Here is a 22,248-nt window from a genome sequence, read left to right on the forward strand (position 1 = left end):
TATTAGTAATAAAAGGCTTGTAGGTATTTGTGCAAGATCTGTCATCATCTGCCTGACTTATTCAATCTCACAATGCTTGTATCTTTTATTTATGAGCAAAATCAAAGGAAGCTGCTTCCTGTAAAACAAGCAGATTTTATATTTGTTGATTGAGGAATGGTGCTGACAGTTTCGTACCTAACCTATCTGTCACCCATGGAGGATTTCTTCTTAATTTCCTTTTTCTTGTACATCAGAATTATTTTCACTAAGATTTATGAAATTAAATGAATAATATTAAAAGAGAAGTATGGGTTTTTATACATTTTTTTCAGATTCATACTTACCTAGGTGGATGCAGCATTGGTCCGATGCTTCATCTGTCCCTGGTGCCTCTTCACTGAGAACCGAGCAATCGAACATCACAAATGGAACGGTTGTCTCAGCTCCGCAAGCAGAGAGCTGCAGCCTGTTCAATCAGCAGCTCTCCTGCTCTGCTCCCCCACGCTGACTGGATCGCTGAGCTGTGGAGAGGCGATGCGCGGCTGTCTCAGTATCTCAACGGCTTGCTGAGAGGCTGAGATGGCTATCAGTCCAGGCACATAGGAGAAGCCCTGCCAAACAAGCTCAGGCTGGATTTCTCCTTTAGTGACCTGCTGAGAAACTGAATATTGTATACATAATTATGCCAGTAAAAAAAAAGTCAATTTGAAACTGAGTGATTTAATAGGGGTGCAGGTAGTCTGCCAATGTAAGCTAATAGTGGGATGGTTTTATACCGACAGGTCGGCGGGGTGTTTAATTCTGTCCTCCAAACAGCAGTGAATTGACAATATGTTGGTAAAAGTGGCAGTCCTGACAGTAGTTGGGCTACTGATCAATCCTCTGCAATACTCAGACGACAAACTGTTAATTGTTACAATTATTGGGCATCCATTGTATTAGATCTGCAACTGTTACAATATGCATGCAGAAAACAAGCAGTTGATACAATACGTGTACCGCTTTACTAGTGAGTAGTAGCCTGGGAGAGTTTTCCTCCCTCTTTCTTCATTAGGAGTCTGCACCGGGTAGGCACACTACCTATATTTGTGTGCTTCTGCAACATGGTCTGCAGCTTTGCAGGGACCACCTCCGACAACCCCCACATCTGTCTCCTTCTGGTTGAGGTTCTTCTGTTCCACCAGAAATATGGGTTTCCCCAAATGCCATTCTTGTGTTTGCATCACAAACAAAAGTTGGAAGAAAAGTACCAAATCATCATTTAAGAGCATGTTTCTTGATGTGTAATTAGCAAGTATATACAGTATCTCACAAAAGTGAGTACACCCCTTACATGTTTGTAAATATTTTATTATATCTTTTCATGTGACAACACTGAAGAAATGGCACTTTGTTACAATGTAAAGTAGTGAGTGTACAGCTTGTATAACAGTGTAAATTTGCTGTCCCCTCAAAATAACGCAACACACAGCCATTAATGTCTAAACCGCTGACAACAAAAGTGAGTGCACCTCTAAGTGAAAATGTCCAAAGTGGGCCCAAAGTGTTAATATTTTGTGTGTTCACCATTATTGTTCAGCACTATCTTAACCCTCTTGGGCATGGAGTTTAACAGAGCTTCACAGGTTGCCACTGGAGTCCTCTTCCACTCCTCTATGATGACATCACGGAGCTGGTGCTTGTTGGAGACCTTGCGCTCCTCCACCTTACGTTTGAGGATGCCCCACAGATGCTCAATAGACTTTAGGTCTGGAGACATGCTTGGCCAGTCTATCACCTTTTTTTTTAGCAAGGCAGCGGTCGTCTTGGAAGTGTTTGGGGTTGTTATCATGTTGGAATACTGTCCTGCGGCCCAGTCTCCGAAGGGAGGAGATCATGCTCTGCTTCAGTATGTCACAATACATGTTGGTATTCATGGTTCCCTCATTGAACTGTAGCTCCCCAGTGGCGGCAGCACTCATGCAGCCCCAGACCATGACACTCCCACCACCATGTTTGACTGTAGGCACACTTGTCTTTGTATGCCTCACCTGGTTGCCGCCACATGCTTGACACCATCTGAACCAAATATATTTATCTTGCTCTCATCAGACCACAGGACATGGTTCCAGTAATACATGTCCTTAGTCTGCTTGTCTTTAGGAAACTGCAGGCTTTCTTGTGCATCATCTTTAGAAGAGGCTTCCTTCTGGGACAAGAGCCATGCAGACCAATTTGATGCAGTGTGCGGTGTATGGTCTGAACACTGGGCCCCCACCCTTTCAGCCTCTGCAGCAATGCTGGCAGCACTCATACCTCTATTTCCCAAAGACAACCTCTGGATATGACGCTGAGCATGTGCACTCAACTTCTTTGGTCGACCATGGTGAGGCCTGTTCTGAGTGGAACCTGTCCTGTTAAACCACTGCATGGTCTTGGCCACCATGCTGCAGCTCAGTTTCAGGGACTTGGCAATCTTATTATAGCCTAGGACATCTTTATGTGTAGCAGCAATTTTTTTTTTCTGATCCTCAGGGAGTTCTTTGCCTTGAGGTGCCATGTTGAACTTCCAGTGACCAGTATAAGAGAGTGAGAGCGATAGCACCAAATTTAACACACCTGCTCCCCAATCACACCTGAGACCTTGTAACACTAATGAGTCACATGATATCGGGGAGGGAAAATGGCTAATTGGGCCCAATTTGGACATTTCCACTTAGGGATGTACTTACTTTTGTTGCCAGTGGTTTAGACACTGTTATACAAGCTGTAAACTCACTACTTTACATTGTGGCAAAGTGTAATTTCTTCAGTATTGTCACATGAAAAGATGTATTAAAATATTTACAAAAATGTGAGGGGTGTACTCACTTTTGTAAGATACTATAAGTGCCTACCTTATGTATTGACATTGTAATAGAATCCTGTAGTGTATTACTCATCATTAGAAGCTGGAAAGATCAAAGCTGACAAAATACATTTAAATGGATAATTTAATACACTGAAGCCCCAAGCTTTCAGGACACATTTTTTTTTATCAAGTTATATTAAAGGCTTGCAGTTTTTCATCTACTTAGCTAATAAGCAGTAATTATTTAACTTTATTATTTTCTACTAAGTTACTATAACAGAAAAAGAACATTGTGTTGTTGAATATACTGTTAGTATTGGGGCCAGTTGACACTTGAACGCAGTGTGCGTTCCTGTGTGTCTCATTTGACAGGACTGAAATCGCACTGGATTAGACTGAAAAGAGTGCACTACTTTTGATAAACACACCTCACTCTGCGATCCGGTGCAGGAAAAACACACTACGTTTTGTGATCTGTGTTTGGAGTGTCATTTGAAATATTTTGACACCTGACACCATCAGATCGCACACCCAGTGCTTATTGAACGCAGTGTTTGGAAAGACGCACAGAACGTGGGTTTCCTGTGACACGTTCTGGTTTGAACGAGCATGGTGTTATTGAATTTTTTTTTTACATTTTGTCATTTACAGCTTAGTCTTGTATTTAGTATTATAGGTTTTCTTTTTAATAAACTTTATTAACCCTTTTTAGAATCAACAGGCACAGAATCAGCACCAGCAACAAACAGCAAATCAACAGCAGACAACTGCTCAGCAGCAGCAGGTGCAGCAACAGAACAGCAGTCAGACCAATGGTACAGCAGGAGGAGGGGCAACAGGGGCAACACTTCAACATAGCCAGGATTCCAGTCTTAACACAGGACCTGCAAACAAGAAACCACGCATTGGGCCTTCAGCGGCTAACTCTGGTGGACCCTCTATGATGGCTTCTGACTATCAGGTACAGTTTTATTCTCATGACTTATCAGTAGTCCAATATATCATTGAGGTCAATCTGTGATATGTACGTTGCCCTGTCATGTTTATATAAAAAGGCTGAGCTGGCTCAACCAATAAGAAATCAGTAGGAAGTCTGCATGTTGAATACATAGCCACATGGAGTTGATTTCTAATCACAATTTGTAGAATAAAGTCCCACATCAAAAGTATATTATATTGCAGCTTACCAATCCTTAGATGTGGTGTCGGCCTTAGTTTATATTTTTCAGGTAGCAAAATCCTATCAGTAACACACTTTCTAGAGTGGCAACATGCACTCACTGCACCGTCTGTGAATGAGCAACATGTAATTAACCGGTTCCCAACCGGCTCCTGCACATATACATCAGCAGAATGGCACGGCTGGGCAAAGTAACATACCCATACGTTACTTTGAATTCCCCGATGTGTGCACGTGCTGGCGGTGTCGCACACGCCTGTCGGGAGCTCTGTGACCGTGATGACCAGGGATACCCGCGATCGTGTCACAGAGCTCAAGAACGGGGAGATGCTGATGTAAACAGCATCTCCTTGTTCTGCCTAGTGACAGTACACTGATCATCTGCTCACTGTCATCAGGAGCAGCAATCAACGTGGTGTCACACACAGCACAGCCACTCCCCCATAAAGTTAGAAACACGCCCCTAGGAACACTTAACCCCTACACTGCCACCAAGTGGTTAACCCCTTCATTGCCAGTGACTTTTTACAGTAATCAATGCAATTTTATAGCATTGATCGCTGTATTAATGCCAATGGTCCCAAAAATTTGTCAAAATTGTCCAATGCGTCCGCCAAAATGTCAGTCAGGATAAAAATCGCTGATCACCGCCATTACTAGTAAAAAAAAAAAAGAATTAATAAAAATGCCACAAAACTATCCCATATTTTGTGGACGCTATAAATTTTGGGCAAACCAATAAATAAACGCTTATTGCGATTTTTTTTTGATTTTTTTTACCAAAAATATGTAGAAGAATACGTATCACCTAAACTGAGGGAAAAAATGTTTTTTTATATATTTTTGGGGATATTTATTATAGCAAAAAGTAAAAAATAATGTTTTTTTAAAAATTGTCGCTCTTTTTTTGTTTATAGCGCAAAAAATAACCGCAGAGGTGATCAAATACCACCAAAACAAAGCTCTATTTGTGGGAAAAAAAGGACACCAATTTTGTTTGGGAGCCACATCTCACAACCGTGCAATTGTCAGTTAAAGCGACGCAGTGCCGAATCGCAAAAAATGCTCTGGTCAGGAAGGGGGTAAATCCTTCCGGGGCTGAAGTGGTTAAACTCTGTTCTCCTGATTTGGACTACAAATGCCTGCTCTTTTCCCCATTTCCATTACATAGGGAGGGGGCTTTTTATAGTTCACAGAAGATGGCTTTGGAAAGCTGATAACATTTTATGAGCTATTAGTTCAGTGCACAGGGAGTTAGATGGCAAAATCAACAGGTATTTTTCTGTTCCTGAAGCAAATGTACTAAGTCTGAAAAAAAAGTAAAAGTGACCCCTTCATAACAATGTTAAAACAAATCCTAACACCTGAACAGTTTTAAAACTATGACATGTGTTAGTAAAACTGTACAAATCATCACAACTACATAGTGTATCAAGATAGATTTTACCTTGGTTTTTTTTTCAGGACAAATCAGGCTTTTATTTGGTGGTAAATTGTAATAAATAGCTCCTTTTTAAAATGTTTTTGTATATTTCTTGCTATTACCATAACCTACCAGCAAAGAAAAACCTAAAATATATTCTCCCAGTCCCGTTGATAGTCCAGCAATACCACGTATATGTATGTTATTTACCGTTTGTACCTGTAGTAGGGCTCAGAAACCATAGTGTGCATTCTGTTTTTTGTTTAATCCTATCTAAAACATACTGACATACTCTTTTTTTTTTTTTTTTTTATTCTGCCTAAAATACACTGTCCCTGACCTTTGACTATAACCATTAAAGAAGTTGTAAAGGCAGAAGGTTTTTTATCTTAATGCATTAAGATAAAAAACATTTTGTGTGTAGCAACCACTCCAGGACCCCCCTAATTACTTACCTGAGCCCCATCTCTCTCCAGCAATGTTCACAAATGTCTAAGCCTTCCAGGAAACACCTCCTGATTGGCTAAGACACAGCAGTGGTGCCATTGGCTCCCAGGGCTGTCGATCCCAGTCAGTCAGCCAATCAGGGGAGGGAGGGGAGACGGGGATAGGTCAGGGCTCCATGTCTAAATAGAAGCTGCTGACTGTGGGGGCACTCGATAGGAGGGAAGGGCCAGGAGCAGCAAAGAGGGACCCGAGAAGAGGAGGATCAGGGCTGCTCTGTGCACAGAGGAGGTAAGTATAACATGTTTGTTATTTTTATTTTATTTTTAAAACAAGACTTTACAATTACTTTAACATTGACTTTGGCCTTTGACCCTGATCTTGACACTAACTTTAACCCTGCCACTGACCTAGACCAAATCCTGATCTACTTATTTTTTATTTCATATTTTTTAAATTTTTTTTTTTTTTACACACGTTTGATTTTGTTTAAGCACAATAAATAGATACAATGTATCTTTCTCACTATTCAAGAGGAGAAAAAACACAAAGGCGAGCTGCACAGTAATCAGAGGCTATCAGTGCAATAAACTCCGGAAAGCTTAGAAATATATATTTTAACTATTTTATATATATATATATATATATATATATATATATATATTTTTTTTTTTTAACTAATATATATTTTAACTATTTTTAGTTATGTTGTGTTAATAGGAACACATAAGAAATATATATTGGTGTTTTCTCAAATTTGACTGCAAAAATGGAAATATACTTTAAATTGTGAACATTTCCTTCCTGCTACTTGCCAAAGGACTTGGACAAAGCAAATAACATATAAAAGGCAGTGTGGTTTGCATAGCTGACACCTTGCTATCAGCCTTTCTGTGATCTTGCCTGAATGCCTTTCCATTCTTCACTGTCAGATAGGTAGACTTGGCAGAACTGTGACACATTTTTTCCATGTAATACAAAGCCACTCCTGCTCACCTGCAACAAAAATAGATATTACCCAAACGTTATCACGTTTCAAGTTATACGGAGGGTGTTGTTTGAATTAGTACTATATTGTTACCCGAGAAGTCTTTTTTGTAGCCCCCGTAAACTGCTGTAAATAAGATGTATTTATATGTTTCTTTTATTGATGTGTTTACTTATAATAGTTACAACAAAATTATGTTGCACATTAATGTCTGCCTTTCAAAATTAGAAAATATTGGAAATTCTTACACCTTATGCAGCTTTAAAGTGACAAGTACTGTAGCTGCTGACTTAAAGAAAAAGAAACGTACCTGTCCAGAGATTCAGCTCTGTCCTCCTCTGGTCGGTTCTTTGCTGGTCTTTAGGTCTCTGGTGCCAGCGCGTTAACTGTAAGAAGGCAGCTGTGACTCCTTGTGGCTTCACAACGGTCTCCCCTGCACATGCGTGAGCTAGGTAGGGACAACGATATGTCTCCTCTCCTAGTCAATCCTATCCCCATGCAGTTAGAGCACACTGAGGGAACACACAGTTAACCCCTTGATCGCCCCCTAGTGTTAACTCCTTCCCTGCCAGTGACATTTACACAGTAATCAGTGCATATTTATAGCGCTGATCACTGTATAACTGCCAATGGTCTCAAAAAAAGTTTCAAAAGTCCCAGATCTGTCCGTCGCAATGTCACAGTACTGCTAAAAATCGCAGATCACCGCCATTACTAGTAAAAAAAAAATAATACTAAAAATGCTATAAACTTTCTCATAGTTTGCAGACGCTATAACTTTTGCCCAAACCAATCAATGTACGCTTATTGCGTTTTTTGTTGTTTTATTTTATTTTTTTTCCAAAAATATGTAGAAGAATACATATTACGCCTAAACTGATGAATGAATTTGTTTTCTAAAAAAAAAATTGGGGGACATTTATTATAGCAAACAGTAAAAAATATTGTTTTTTTTTTTTCTCAAAATTGTCGCTCTTTTTTTGTTTATAACGCAAAAGAAAAAAAAAAGCAGATGTGATCAAATACCACCAAAAGAAAGCTCTATTTGTGGAGAAAAAAAAATATGCTAATTTAATTTGGGTACAGCATTGCATGACCATGCCATTTTTAGTTAAAACAACGCCGTGCAAAGTTGTAAAAAATGCTCCAGTCAGAAAGAGGGTAAAATCTTCCGAGGGGGAAGTGGTTAAAACATGTGTAACAAAAAAAGGAAACAGCAAACTCTGTATACACTAGTAAACATCCCCTACAACAAGGTGAGCTATTTCATCAATAGACACAAAAATAGTCATGAACTATGATAACCACTCAGGACCAAAGTATGAGAAAAGAGACCGGCCCAACACATTTCGCATGGTACCTTCCTCAGGGGTTTTCGTTCACAGAGAATTTGCTGCAATAGAGTTGTTTCAGTAAGTAGTAGTTCTAGAAAAACCTCAAAAGAGGCGTTGCATGTTCCCACCAGTGCACTGCGGAATGGGTCAAATGTCTGTCTCAATCATGTAGGTCTGATACCAGCCCAAGAAAAGCTGTCCCACAAAGCACACCAGAAATTCCATACACAGGAATTGGAGATTCCAAACTAAATTGATCAAAGTTCTACCATGCTGCACTGCTTCTCCACAGAATAGCCACAAACAACTGCAAAGGTAACGAGCAGCTTACAAATGCTGATATGGTCACAGTGTTGAATCTTCAATCATGACAGAAAACATAAAGATCTAACTGCAAAAAAAAAGCTCCCTTCCTAGTGTCACCATAACAGCAACATTCCCTATGGAAAGCAATCTCCAAATGAGCATCCACCTTAATTACGGGACATACTAATGTCATCGTGACAGTATGGTTTTAATTAGACATAAATGTACAGTGTTTAGCTTTACACTTTCCAGAGGTCCAAGTAGCATTCCCTTAAAGCAGAAGTCTAGTTGTTGACTGCCATTCTGCAGGAAAAGGAGCGGTAGCATTGGATGAGGTAGGAAGTTGGGGATAGTGCTTCAACGTGGAGAAGGTAAGTATAACATGGCAATCCTTTTTCTTGCTTGTGCATTGAGGGGCACAGGAATTCTTAGAATTTATAGACAGCTAGATTATACAGTAGGAGAAATGCTGGTAACAAAAACACATTGGTCAGCACTGGTAAACTCCACCCACAACCATCATGCTTCTGTTCTTTGCTAGTGTTTTTACAACAGTGAACATGTTTTCTTCAGCTCTGCTGTTCTCTGTTCATTTAGAAGATTTTTTTCTGGAAGGTTTTTCTACTATCAACAGCTTCTTGTAGAGTCTTGCTAGCTATATGAATCCTGGAAGTCTCTCCAGTTACAGTGTCTCCCAAAAGTGAGTACACACCTCACATTTTGGTAAATATTTTATTATATTTTTTCAAGGGATAACACTGAAGAAATGACACTTTGCATAATTGTAATGTAGTGCGTGTACAGCTTCTATAACAGTGTAAATTTGCTGTCCCCTCAAAATAACGCAACAGACAGCCATTAAGTGAAAATGTCCAAATTGGGCCTAAAGTGTCAATATTTTTTGTGGCCACCAATATTTTCCAGCACTGCCTTAACCCTCTTTGGCATGGGGTTCACCACAGCTTCACAGTTTGCAACTGGAGTCCTCCTCCACTCCTCCATGATGACATCATGGAGCTGGTGGATGTTAGAGACCTTGCACTCCTCCACCATTTGAGGATGCCCCACAGATGCTCAATGGGGTTTAGGTCTGGAGACATGCTTGGCCAGTCCATCACCTTTACCCTCAGCTTCTTTAGTAAGGCAGTGGTCCTCTTGAAGGTGTGTTTGGGGTCATTATCATGTTGGAATACTGCCCTGGGGCCCAGTCTTCAAAGGGAGGGGATCATGCTCTGCTTCAGTATGTCACAGTACATGTTGCCTTGCTAAAGAAGTTGAAAGTAAAGGTGATGGACTGGCCAAGCATGTGCAGGTCATCCTCAAAGGGAAGGTGGAGGAGCGCAAGGTCTCTAACATCCACCAGCTCTCTGATGTTGTCATGGAGGACTGGAAGAGGACTCCAGTGGCAACCTGTCAAGTTCTGGTGAACTCCATGCCCAAGAGGGTTAAGGCAGTGCTGGAAAATAATGGTAGCCACACAAAATATTGACACTTTGAGCCCAATTTGGACATTTTTCACTTAGGGGTGTACTCACTTTTGTTGCCAGTGGTTTAGACATTAATGGCTTCCTGTTGAAGTTGGAGTTGAAACACGTAGAGGCTAGTAAGCAGCACCAATGTCATATCCTGTCCCTAACCCACACAAAACCAAGGCTTACACCAGACAGCGGTTCTTGGAGACAGAAAGGCGAGCAGAGACGCTGCTCGGAAAGCTGGATAGACTTGCGCTGGTCTATAGGCACTATATCATGTGAGTGCACATTTGCTACATATGTTTTATAGAAAAATAAAGTAAGGAATGTTGCGCAATAATGGTTGTTTGTTTTCTATGAGGATTTAAGATCACTGAAAGGTGGAGATATATGGAATGAATATTGCTACAATTGTTGGGAAACCCGTAGCACACTTCTATAAAAGGAACAATTAATCCAGACATATATTTGAGGTGTTTTGATCATTGCTTTCTGGTGAGTGCAAACTTTGGAAGGTGGTGGTGAATCACGAATTGGTAGAACACCAATTTGAACTTTGATAAAGTGCGATAAACTACTTGTGAAAAATAGCAGCACTAGGACTTTCTTTTCAATACTACAAATGTATTTCTTCTATGATCATTTAAATAATTTTTCCCCCGTGGTCATAATTTATATGTATTTTTTTTAATTGCTACTTTTTACGAGTTTACTTTAATTTCAATGTATGACATATCACTGATGGATGCACACAGTGTTTATTGTCACAGATATTACATTTGGGGTTGGCGCAGTTATCCAACACATAAATTTAGCATTTTATCCCACACTACATAACTAGTATATGGTTTTTAAATTATAAACATATCTGAGTTTTTTTGTTTTTGCGCCAGTACACCTCATACACCAAGTTAATGGCTGTGTGTTGAGTTATTTTGAAGGGATGGCAAATTTACACTGTTATGCATGCTGTACACTCACTACTTTACATTGTAGCAAAGTTTAATTTATTCAGTGTTGTCACATGAAAAGATATAATAAAATATTTACAAAAATGTCAGTGGTGTACTCACTTTTGTGAGATACCGTTGCAAGGCCCCTTTCACACAGGACGGATCAGTAATGATCCGCCCCATGATGATCCGCTTGCTCAGCAGGGATGGCTCCATTGTCCCCGCTGAGCCGGCGGATAACATCACAGTGTGCAGGGACCGCCCTGTCGGCTCTCCATTCTCCTCTATGGGGGATCGGATAAACACGGACCGTCTGTCTGTGTTCATCCCATCCACTCTGCAGACGGATAGAAAAATAGGATTTTCCTCCGTCTGCAGAATCGGACAATAGCGGAGGCGGACGATATCGGGTGTCTGCGGATGTTCATCCGCAGACACCCGCTATCCCATAGGAATGCATGTATGTCCATATTTCATCCGCAAACGGATGGATGAAATACGGACATAATGTCCGCATGTGTGAAAGGGGCCTAAAGATTTAGTGTTAAATGAATGCTATCTAGATTAAACCGTAGATACCTACCAATTCAGTTGATGAGCACAGGTTTTCCCAGTTTTATCCTGTTGATCATTTTGTGCTCCTGCTGGTGTCAGTCAAATCCTGTAAACAGGGCGAGGGGCAGAGCCATTCTGTGTGTGTCTATAGACGCACACCGCCTGTCTTGGAAGCACGCCTGCATGTGTGACCCCATATCACACAGCTTGCTATGGGGGCACACTGGGAGAGCGCTGGGGGAGGACCCCAGTAGAGGAGGTAAGGGGCCACTATGTGCAATATCATTGCTTAGAGCAGGTAAGTATAATATATTTATTATTTTAAGTAAAAAAAAACTTTAAATCACTTTAAATTGTTATAACTTGTTTTAACTGAAGGAGTCAATGTACATTTTAAATTGCACTATGCTTCAGTGGTAAGGCACGGTCTGAGGAATTCATAGAATATCTACAACAAATGTCAGTGCTTATCCCAACTTTATGTACCTGTTGAAAACAGGCTGCATGGAGTGTAAAGGTACACTGAGCCTGGAGTTTTATAGTTGAGCGGATTCAAAGACACTAGTTCCCCATCAGGTCCACTCCCTGTGTGTTTGACAACAGGCATTGAATGAATTCATAGCCATAGCCAGCGTCACTGGTTGCTAGGAGCCTGTTAGTTAAGAAAGTCAACAGCATCCTTGACAACTAGTGGCTGGTGGGGGAGGGAATAGCATCTGCAAACAAGCTGACCTGCTACACTGTATACAGTGCAGCCAGATTACCTGCTACAGTGCAGCCATTTCACCACTTTTACAAATAGGATGCAACTAAATCTGTCATATGTTTTTGTAAAGCTAGAAGCCTCCTCATAGCTTTTTGTATTGTCGTACATCTGGACAGTGGGCGTTAGTTTTCATCCCTACACTTTGGCTTGTTTTGTTTAGTCCTTCACTTTTATTTGGTGAACAGAAGTGGGGTTGTTCTGTGCATGCAAGGGCATTACAGTCACACTTGACTCTTGTGTTAGGAGGGCTACTTATGGTCTGGTTCAACTGTCTTCTGGGGACCATGCCTTACCAATGGGTCATTGACATCCTCTTTACCCCCTCCTCTACTAAATTCAACAAAAAAAAATGGAGTTCTCTGGTTCAGATCTTGTTCCCCTCCACTGATCTGTTTTAGATGTGGATACTATGCCCTCTCTGAAAGAAGCATCGTATAGATGGATTTTGTTCTCTGGCTATTGCCCCCAAGTCTAAAAATGTATTTATCCTTATTGTGCCATAGAGCATGTATGAACAAATAGTTGCAATTTTTAATTTCATCTAGGTTACTGATGATGGCAAGGAAATCCCATCTTCCACAGTGGAAGAAGCTACGCTCTCTCCCTCTCTGATTATTAGAAAACATTCCATTTTATCTCCACTTTCTAGTGGAGACCCTCCAAGCCAGGTTCCCATTCCTACCACTAACACAAGATCTGACAAGTCCTCTGCGTACACATGAGCCCCATTTTCCAAGGTGGCAGGATGCTTGGGCAATTTGAATCTGACACTTGCATGCTGGAGGTGATGTCCAAACAGGAGTTTTGCTTCCTGCCTCTGCCCTTGTTCTCATCTTCAACCTTCCTTTGTTGAGCCCTCTTGGTCTTCTGGATCAAGGTGTCGTTGCCTAGGTTCCTGTAGCAAAATGATTTCAGGGGTTTTTCCTCCAACTTTTTAATTGTTTCCATGCACAGTGGAGGCATTCTCCCAACCTTGGATCTCATGTTCTGATTGTCTTTACTTAAATACAGAAATTCTGCATGGAATTCATCATTTATCTCATCGCCTTCCTTCATCAGGGTGACTTTCTAACTCCTATGGATATCAAGGACGTATACCTGCATGTCCCCATCTTTCCAGCACACCTACGTACCTTTTTCTTTGATTACGTTTATTTACGGCTCAGGTGACCACATCATATCTTTCATTATTTTTTTATTTTTTTTTACTCTACAGTGTGAAGTTTGTTTTTTAGTTGATGCTCTGATGTTCAGAACGGTGAAATCCACTTTTGCATTCACTTACGCACTGAACAGTTATTGCTCTGCATGCTTGTATTCTCTGACTTTTGTGGTATCCTCAGCTTGATAACTAATCCTGTTGTGTATCTAAGTCTGGAATACTGCTTGTGAATGTATCTGCTTTGGTTGAGTATTTTCAATAAAACACGTTAAACAAAAAACTATCTTCTATGTTTTGCTGTGGAGTCCTTAAAGTGATACTAAAGTCTATTTTTTTTTCGTTAAAAGTAACAAACATGTTATACTTACCTGCTCTGTGCAGTGGTTTTGCAGAGAACAGCCCAGATCCTTCTCTTCTTGGGCCCCTCTTCAGCTATCCTGACTCCTCCCTCCTTTTGAGTGCCCCCCACAAAAAGCAGTTTACTATGGGGCCCCTGAGCCAAACCGCAGCTCCCTGTGTCCATTCAGACACAAAGCTGCGGCCCGGCCCCTCTCTCTCTCTCTCCTCATTGGCGTACCTACTTTGATTGACAGCAGCGGGAGCCAATGGCGCTTCGCTGCTGTCTTAGCCAAGACTCTCCTGCAACATCACTGTATCGAGATGGGCTCAGGTAAGTATTGGGGGGGCTGAGGGGGGCTGCTGCACACAGGCTTTTTTTATCTTAATGCATAGATTAAGATAAAAAAAAACACACCTGCTTTTACAACCACATTAAACTACCAGCCAGTTGGCCTGACTTTCATCCTCTTGTCTGCACCTTGGTTTTTTACCAAAGTGTTAGCTTTACTGTTATCCCTGCTATGCTTTTGTGACACTCCTATTGTGGAATACTTTGACAACCTACTGTTAAAAACTGTCAGGGCAGGTTTCTTTCAGAAACCACTGTTTGGAAGTTGCAGCGGTTTGGGTAAATCCCAAACCTTCAGGCACTGCTGTGCTGAAACCATTCGAAGCTTCACTCTAGACCTCTACTTTAATGTTCATTCTTTCATCTTGAGACAAGTCAATCGGGTCCCTGGACAGATCAGATCTGATTTTTTTAGGAATCATAGAACAGGTTGTCCCTGGCCTGGTGGCACAGGAAGCTGGCTTTGGAAGCTGAGTATTCCTTTATTCCCATATTCTGAAAGATCTTCTTCTGGACACAAGACTTTTCTACCTAAACAGGGGAGTTTAGGTAGAAAAGTTCCTGATGTGTATCCTGGAACTTTGAGTGATTGGGCTGTCTCTGCTGCATTGTAACATCCTGCTGATCCAAATTCAGTTGCCCAAAGCTACAGCAGTGACATACATCAATCATCAGAATGAACCAAAAGTCTCACCATGACAAACAGATGTTTGGTTCCTGTCCTGTGAAAAATTTCCAAGTCCTTCTTTTTCTACCTAGACGTAGACATTTGGCAGATGGCTTCCTCAGCTGGTAGCGCCTAGTCTGGGGGAGTGGTCCCTACACCTAAAGGTGTTCCTGTGTCGCAGGTGGGGGGATACCAAATGCGGACCTTTTGTCCTCCCAGGATTAAGGATAAACTGAACAGGGTTGTTTTCAAGTTACTAAGTGGAAGCAGTGGGGGCTTTGGTTGGAATCAGTACACCCTGATATTTTCCTCAGAAGAGCATTCTGATCACTCTCTTTGCTGTGGACCGTTCCAGGCAGATGTGGTACACTGTCCTAATAAAACTCCTAGCAGATGCCTCACTGGCTCTGTCAGATTGTTAGTATATTCCATCTCAAAGGACTGTTTTGCCATCTTACTTTACAGTTGCTGGATTTAATGGCATGGCTGTTGAAGCCTTGTTTTTTTTTTGTTAGGGGAATCTTTGAATTTGTCTTCCATGCTAGGAGTTTCTCTGTGTGACGAAGCCTCTTTTTTCCTGCAGCTGATTCTGTTTTTTTTTTCATGCTCTCAGTACTACTTTGCTACAAAACTGAGGCTTAATGGTTTTGGACAGGGTTATTCTGTGCTAGCCAATGGCTGTTTTGTTGCCAGTGTCCATTTCTCCTGGATGTGTTAGTATATCCCAACAGTCTAAGAATTTGTGTGACCCTAAATGGACTCCAAGCAAAGAATTTTTCTGTGACTATGAAAAATCCTTATTTTTAAGGATTAGTAAGATTAATAAGGTTGATAAGGGGGCATGAAAAAAATGAAATCCTAAGTTAAAATATAGCCATGAGAATTCTGCCATTAACTGCTCAGTGTCGATGAGTATTTATAGTAGCAAATAAATTGTGCAGACCACTATATAGCATCAAGTGTTTCACTGATTTTACACTAAATGCAATTAATCAAATGAACTGCATACTGAGCAATAAGGTGATTGGGGAAGGGGAGTGCAAAACATTCATCACTGTAAGAGAGGGAGGGAGGCGAAACTAAGTGCAATATTATAAAATTATTTTAATAGCGCAAACATAAATGCACTTACAGAAATGAAGGTATCATAGGCATATCTGTCATAGACATATTTGGGTTAAGGTATCCCCGCGCTGTCGTCAAGGGCCTAAGCTATTTAAAAGGATAGGTTGCAGCAAACTACCGACAGGGGTATGAACCCTCACCCCCAGATAATAAAAGTGAAAATCAAACAGATGGTGTTGCGCTACCTGAACTAGATATAAATATAAAGAGCCTAATACTGGAAGAAATAAAATCTAGCTATAAATCAACTAGCCTATCTTAAATAAAAATTAAAGTGCCTTGTGCTAAAAAATAGTACCCAGTGTATTAAAAACTTAAATTCCAAAAATCATGTGTTTATATATCAACATAAGTAACTCTAAGTAAAAGGGGAAAATTATTCCATAAAGTGCAAATATCTTATATTAAAACGTGCAATTCATAGTGCATCATTACAAAAAGTTGGTAAAATACAGTCTTTAGTGAAATTAAATAAAGTGCCAGTGATTATTAGTTCCGTAATCTTCTTAATAATAAAAAAAAAAAAAAAAAAAAAAAAAAAATTAAATATTCTTAACCACTTGAGGACCGCCGTATTGCCATTGTACGTCAGCACAATGGCACAGGCAGGCATAATCACGTACATCTACGTGATTGCCTTCCAGCGGGTGGGGGGTCCCATCGGACCCCCTCCCGCTGGTTACGGCGGTCCGATTCGGTCCAGGAGCGCTCCGTGATGAGGGGATGGCCGTTCGTTTTCGGCCACCCCCTCTGGATCGCTCCTGGCCAATGAGAAGCTTCCTCCCCTGTGTATTGTTTACACAGGAAGGAGGAAGTGATGTCATTCTCCTCGGGGCGGTCTTTTTGACCGGACTACGAGGAGAAGAGTAAAAGTAAGTCTGCACGAACACTACACTGACATGTAGGTACACACAGGCACACAAACCCCCCCCGATCCCCCCCCCGCCCCCCCTCCCCCCCCAGTCACAGTGTCACTGATTGCATTGATCATTTCTTTACTGATCAATGCATTCAGTGTCAGTTGTGACAGTAAAAACTGTCAGGACAGTTAGTGTTAGGTCCAGGGTAGCCCCCTATCACCCCCCAATAAAGATTTAACCCCCTGATTGCCCCTAGAGTTAACCCTTTCACCCCCTTTTGCCAGTGTCACTAAGCGATCATTTTTCTGATCGCTGCATGTGTCGCTAGTGTCGCTAGGTAGCTAGTTATTTTTTTAGGTTCACCGCCAGGTTTTTATATCGCTAGGTACCCCGATATACTACCCAATAATGTTTTTAACCCCCTAATTGCCGCTAGTTAACCCTTTCACCCCCTTTTGCCAGTGTCACTAAGCGATCGTTTTTCTGATCGCTGCATTAGTGTCGCTACAGTCGCTAGGTAGCTAGTTATTTTTTTAGGTTCACCGCCAGGTTTTTATAGCGCTAGGTACCCCGATATACTACCCAATAATGTTTTTAACCCCCTGATTGCCGCTAGTTAACCCTTTCACCCCCTTTTGCCAGTGTCACTAAGCGATCATTTTTCTGATCGCTGCATGTGTCGCTAGGTAGCTAGTTATTTTTTTAGGTTCACCGCCAGGTTTTTATATCGCTAGGTACCCCGATATACTACCCAATAATGTTTTTAACCCCCTGATTGCCGCTAGTTAACCCTTTCACCCCCTTTTGCCAGTGTCACTAAGCGATCGTTTTTCTGATCGCTGCATTAGTGTCGCTACAGTCGCTAAGTAGCTAGTTATTTTTTTAGGTTCACCGCCAGGTTTTTATAGCGCTAGGTACCCCGATATACTACCCAATAATGGTTTTAACCCCCTGATTTCCGCTAGTTAACCCTTTCACCCCCTTTTGCCAGTGTCACTAAGCGATAATTTTTCTGAACGCTGCATCAGTGTCGCTAGTGTCGCTAGGTAGCTAGTTAACTAGGCTCCCAAAAAGTCCCCCACATGTGGTATCCCCGTACTCGGGAGAAGCAGCAGAATTTATTTTGGGGTGTAATTTGACTTCTGCCCATAGCATGTGTGAGCAATATATCATTTAGTGACAACTTTGTGCAAAAAAAAAAAAGTTTGTAATATTCCCGCAACTTTTGGCAAAATATAAAATATTCCATGGACTCAACATGCCTCTCAGTAAATAGCTTGGGGTGTCTACTTTCCAAAATGGGGTCATTTGGGGGGGTTTTGTGCTATTTTGGCATTTTATGGCCTTCGAAACTGTGATAGGTAGTGAGGAGTTAAATCAAAAATTTGCACCCTTAGAAATCCTGAAGGTGGTGATTGGTTTTCGGGGTGCCGTGCGCGACTAGACTCCCAAAAAGTCCCACACATGTGGTATCCCCGTACTCGGGAGAAGCAGCAGAATGTATTTTGGGGTGTCATTTCACATATAACCATGGCATGTGTGAGCAATATATCATTTAGTGACAACTTTTTGTAAAAAAAATATTTTTTTTTTTTTTTTGTCATTATTCAATCCCTTAGGACAAAAAAAATAAATATTCAATGGGCTCAACATACCCATCAGCAATTTCCTTGGGGTGTCTACTTTCCAAAATGGGGTCATTTGGGGGGGATTTGTACTGCCCTGCCATTTTAGCACCTCAAGAAATGAGATCGGCAGTCATAAATTAAAAGCTGTGTAAATTCCAGAAAATGTACTCTAGTTTGTAGACGCTATAACTTTTGCGCAAACCAAAAAATATACGCTTATTGACATTTTTTTTACTAAAGACATGTGGCTGAATAAATTTTGCCCTCAATGTATGACTAAAATTTAGTTTATTCGATTTTTCTTATAACAAAAAGAAGAAAATATCTTTTTTTTTTCAAAATTTTCGCTCTTTTTCCATTTATATCGCAAAAAAAAAAATCGCAGAGGCAATCAAATACCATCAAAAGAAAGCTCTATTTGTGGGAAGAAAAGGACGCAAATTTCGTTTGGGTGCAATATTGCATGACCGCGCAATTACCAGTTAAAGCAGCGCAGTGCGAAATTGCAAAAAGACCTCTGGTCCTTAAGGTGTTTATTGGTCCGGAGCTGAAGTGGTTAATAATAAGAAAAAATTAAATATGTATATAAGACAGTCTATATATAAGCTGAAATAAGTGCTCAGTGACTTGTTCAGTGCTTCTCAAAAAGAAAAAACAGGTGCCAGCAATCGTGTTGTAATTTCTGTGTCTCCAGTATACACGGCACACTAGGTAAAATGGCCCCTTACCTTACTGCTGTAAGGTAAACAGCAAATCAAGCAGCAAAGACAAGGGTCCAGGGATTCTATCCCAATTTCTAGCAGGTGGATATTGGTCCCCTCAGGTAGGTATTTTTTTCCCAGATAGTTTCCATATAGATCTTTGGCTTCAGTATAACTCCCAGAGGTCTCATAGGAAAGATAGAGGTACACTCGGATGGTGAAGTACGTTCGTAAAATTTATTATAACGATATATAAGAAGAGGTACTCACAAACATGCGATAAAATACAGCTTTAAAAACGGACGAGCATTCCGCTCGTGTATGCGAACGTCACTTCCGGTATCCTCGTTCCGACGCGTATCGTCACTAGTCACGTGACTTCATCAGGGAATGGGATACTCTAGCACGGAAGTGTCTTTTATATGTACGTGTATGGCGGCCATTTTACTGAAGTCTCCCATAAGATAACATTGGCACAGCCATCTTTTTGGAGTCTTCCATAAGCTAACATGGTGCAGCCATCTTTTAGGAGTCAATCTACACCCAGCATCATTTTCCACATATCTAAGCTACACCCGCGGCCATTTTTCGTTGGTCCCGGTTAGCAGCCATTTCCCCATAGCTCGCCCATGGATTATATCTGCAGTGATGTTTTTTATATATAATGGTGGGAGTTTCTATCAGGTTCTTTTATTCCATTAAATGTCATATACAAATTTGTTCGCAGTTCCATTGGTTCACATCAAATTTCTATCGGGGGACAGCGGGGGAGAGGGAGGGGGGGGGGGAGGGGGGAAGGAGAAGGGGGGAGGGGGGGGAAGAGATGGGAGGGGAATTGGGTGGTCATAGGAGATATAAGTGAACTCGATATTAGGTATCAACCTATACAAAGGTTATTTATCAAATGTCATAGATCACGTTAACATTATAACCCCATATTTTACACTAAAAAATCTAAAACTGTTCTTTAAAATTAGTCTATATGAATTTATAAGACAAATGGTGAGGTAACATTTTATCTCATGGTTGGTATATATTAGCACTATATTCCCCCTAGATGTAATGCCCCTTACCTAGTTCGCCAAACCCCAACTGATCCATTATTTGTATTTATCCTGTAGTTTTAAATATTAGGGTGTCCAAAACCGGTTTAAGGTAATATGGACTAGTGGTCCAGAGCTAGTTCAATATAGCCATATATATATGTTATTTATCCTGTTTTTTTGGGGATCTAAGACCAAATTAGGATAATATGGGAAGTGGAAAGTTTTCCCATTATTGTCGTTTTGTCAGGAACCGGAAATGGCGTTCAAGATGGACCCAAACTGGTTCATTTATACTATCATAATACATAAAATAGTTTTACAAACATGTGAATTAAATATATTATATAAAATGAGTATTGCAAGATCATTACATTAAAACAAGTATCAAATCTAAAACCAAGTTAAAAGATATAAAAATACATAAAAAATATATATTTTTTAGAAATCGCTGATAAAACAGTTTAAGTCGAAATCAATGTTCAAGCCTTGGGGGGTAAATGTATCCAAAATAAAAATCCACTTAGATTCTGCTTGGCTGAGTGTCCTAACTTTGTGGCCCCCCCTCCAGTGTTTCTTATATGGTTCTATACCCCAAAAAGTCAAATGAGTAGGGTCTTTATTGTGGTGGGTGCTAAAGTGTCTGGATACACTATGCTTATCAAAGCCGCTAATAATGTTCTTTACATGTTCTTTTATTCTTACTCTCATCGGTCTTTTGGTTCGCCCAACATATTGTAAGCCGCAACTACACTGTAAGGCATAAACAGCTCCCTTGGTGTTGCAGCATATGAAATCCTTAATATTATACGTGTTTCCAGTACTTGTAGAGGTGAAGTTAAATTTCTTTTCGACCGGCTTTTTTACTCTTGTGCACGCATAACAGCGTCTACAGGGAAAAAATCCCTTGCCTGTAAAGAAAGTTAAACCATTATAGGGGGGATCGGGGATGTTTTTTACTATCTTATCCCTTAGGGTTGGTGCTCTTTTATAAATAAATCGTGGATATTGGGGTAGGATTTCCTGCAGGTGTATATCTGACCTTAGTATGTGCCAATGCTTTTTAATCATTTTCTCGATCTTCTTATGTTGCATATTATAATTCAATATTATTGGTACTCCATCACTTTTGTTCATAGTGGGTGGTTTATCCTTTATTAGTGTTGCTCTATCCATATTTTCTATTTCTGTGATGTTTGTCTTGATATCTTCACTCTTGTAGCCTTTATGGATAAATCTATTTCCAATTTTCTCTGCTTGTGTCACAAAGTCTCTTGGGTGGGAGCAGTTCCTTCGTAGCCGGATCATTTGTCCTTTCGGGATATTGCTCAACCAATTCCAATGGTGGCAACTATCAGTGGGCAAATAGCTGTTCCTGTCCACATTTTTGAAATGAGTTTTAGTGTACAATGATTTCTCTTCTTGTTTTATTTCTAGGTCCAGGAACGTAATGGTCTCGTCACTTATCTCCCACATTAAATTAATGTTCCTGTCGTTCTTATTTAATCCTTCTAGGAAGGAGATTAGTTTGTTTTTTTCCCCTTTCCACAATATTAGTATGTCATCTATGTACCTTTTATAGGTCACTAGCTCTTCAGGGGGGTTCTTAAAAATCGTCTCCTCCTCCCATTGTGACATGAAGAGACATGCCACACTGGGCGCAAATTTTGCGCCCATCGCTACACCCACTTTTTGATGATAATAATTTCGGTCATACCAAAAATAGCTGCTTTTTAAACAGAAATCTAAACTTTTAATTAAAAATTTTCTTTGAAAGCATGGCAAGGTCGAGAATTTTCTTAGGCCCCATTTTGTGGCTTCACATGCCTGATGGTGTTGGATAATTGTGTATAAGGAAGCCACATCGGCAGTTGCCAATATCCACGGCGTTTCTCCTTTGGGGGTCTCCTCTATTAGTTGCAGTACTTGTTTAGTGTCTCTCAAGTAGGCTCTAGTTTGTTTGACCACTGGTTGTAAGTAATTATCCAGATATTGTCCTATTCTTGAGGTCAAGGAATCGATTCCATTGACTATAGGTCTCGGTGGGGGGTTTGTGCTATCTTTATGTATCTTAGGTACTGAATAAATAACAGGAGTCCTGCACGACTCAGGGATCAAGAACTTAGCTTCCTTTTTGTTGA

At 40.6% G+C, this 22,248-nt stretch overlaps 1 protein-coding gene across 5 annotated transcripts in view; it reads left to right on the forward strand.

The window, feature by feature from the left end:
- CDK19 (cyclin dependent kinase 19) overlaps nucleotides 1-22,248 on the forward strand; it is a 310,045-nt gene that overhangs the window by 283,794 nt on the left and 4,003 nt on the right. For all 5 annotated transcript variants that reach the window (XM_077487115.1, XM_077487116.1, XM_077487112.1 and 2 more), the window contains one exon: nucleotides 3,525-3,773. In XM_077487115.1, coding sequence (XP_077343241.1) covers nucleotides 3,525-3,773 — 249 coding nt within the window. The remainder of the gene's footprint in view (nucleotides 1-3,524; nucleotides 3,774-22,248) is intronic.

Source organism: Lithobates pipiens, unplaced genomic scaffold, assembly GCF_037356315.1.
Source record: "Lithobates pipiens isolate NorthernLeopardFrog02 unplaced genomic scaffold, aLitPip1_a1.2 Scaffold_18, whole genome shotgun sequence".
Classification (NCBI taxonomy): domain Eukaryota; kingdom Metazoa; phylum Chordata; class Amphibia; order Anura; family Ranidae; genus Lithobates; species Lithobates pipiens.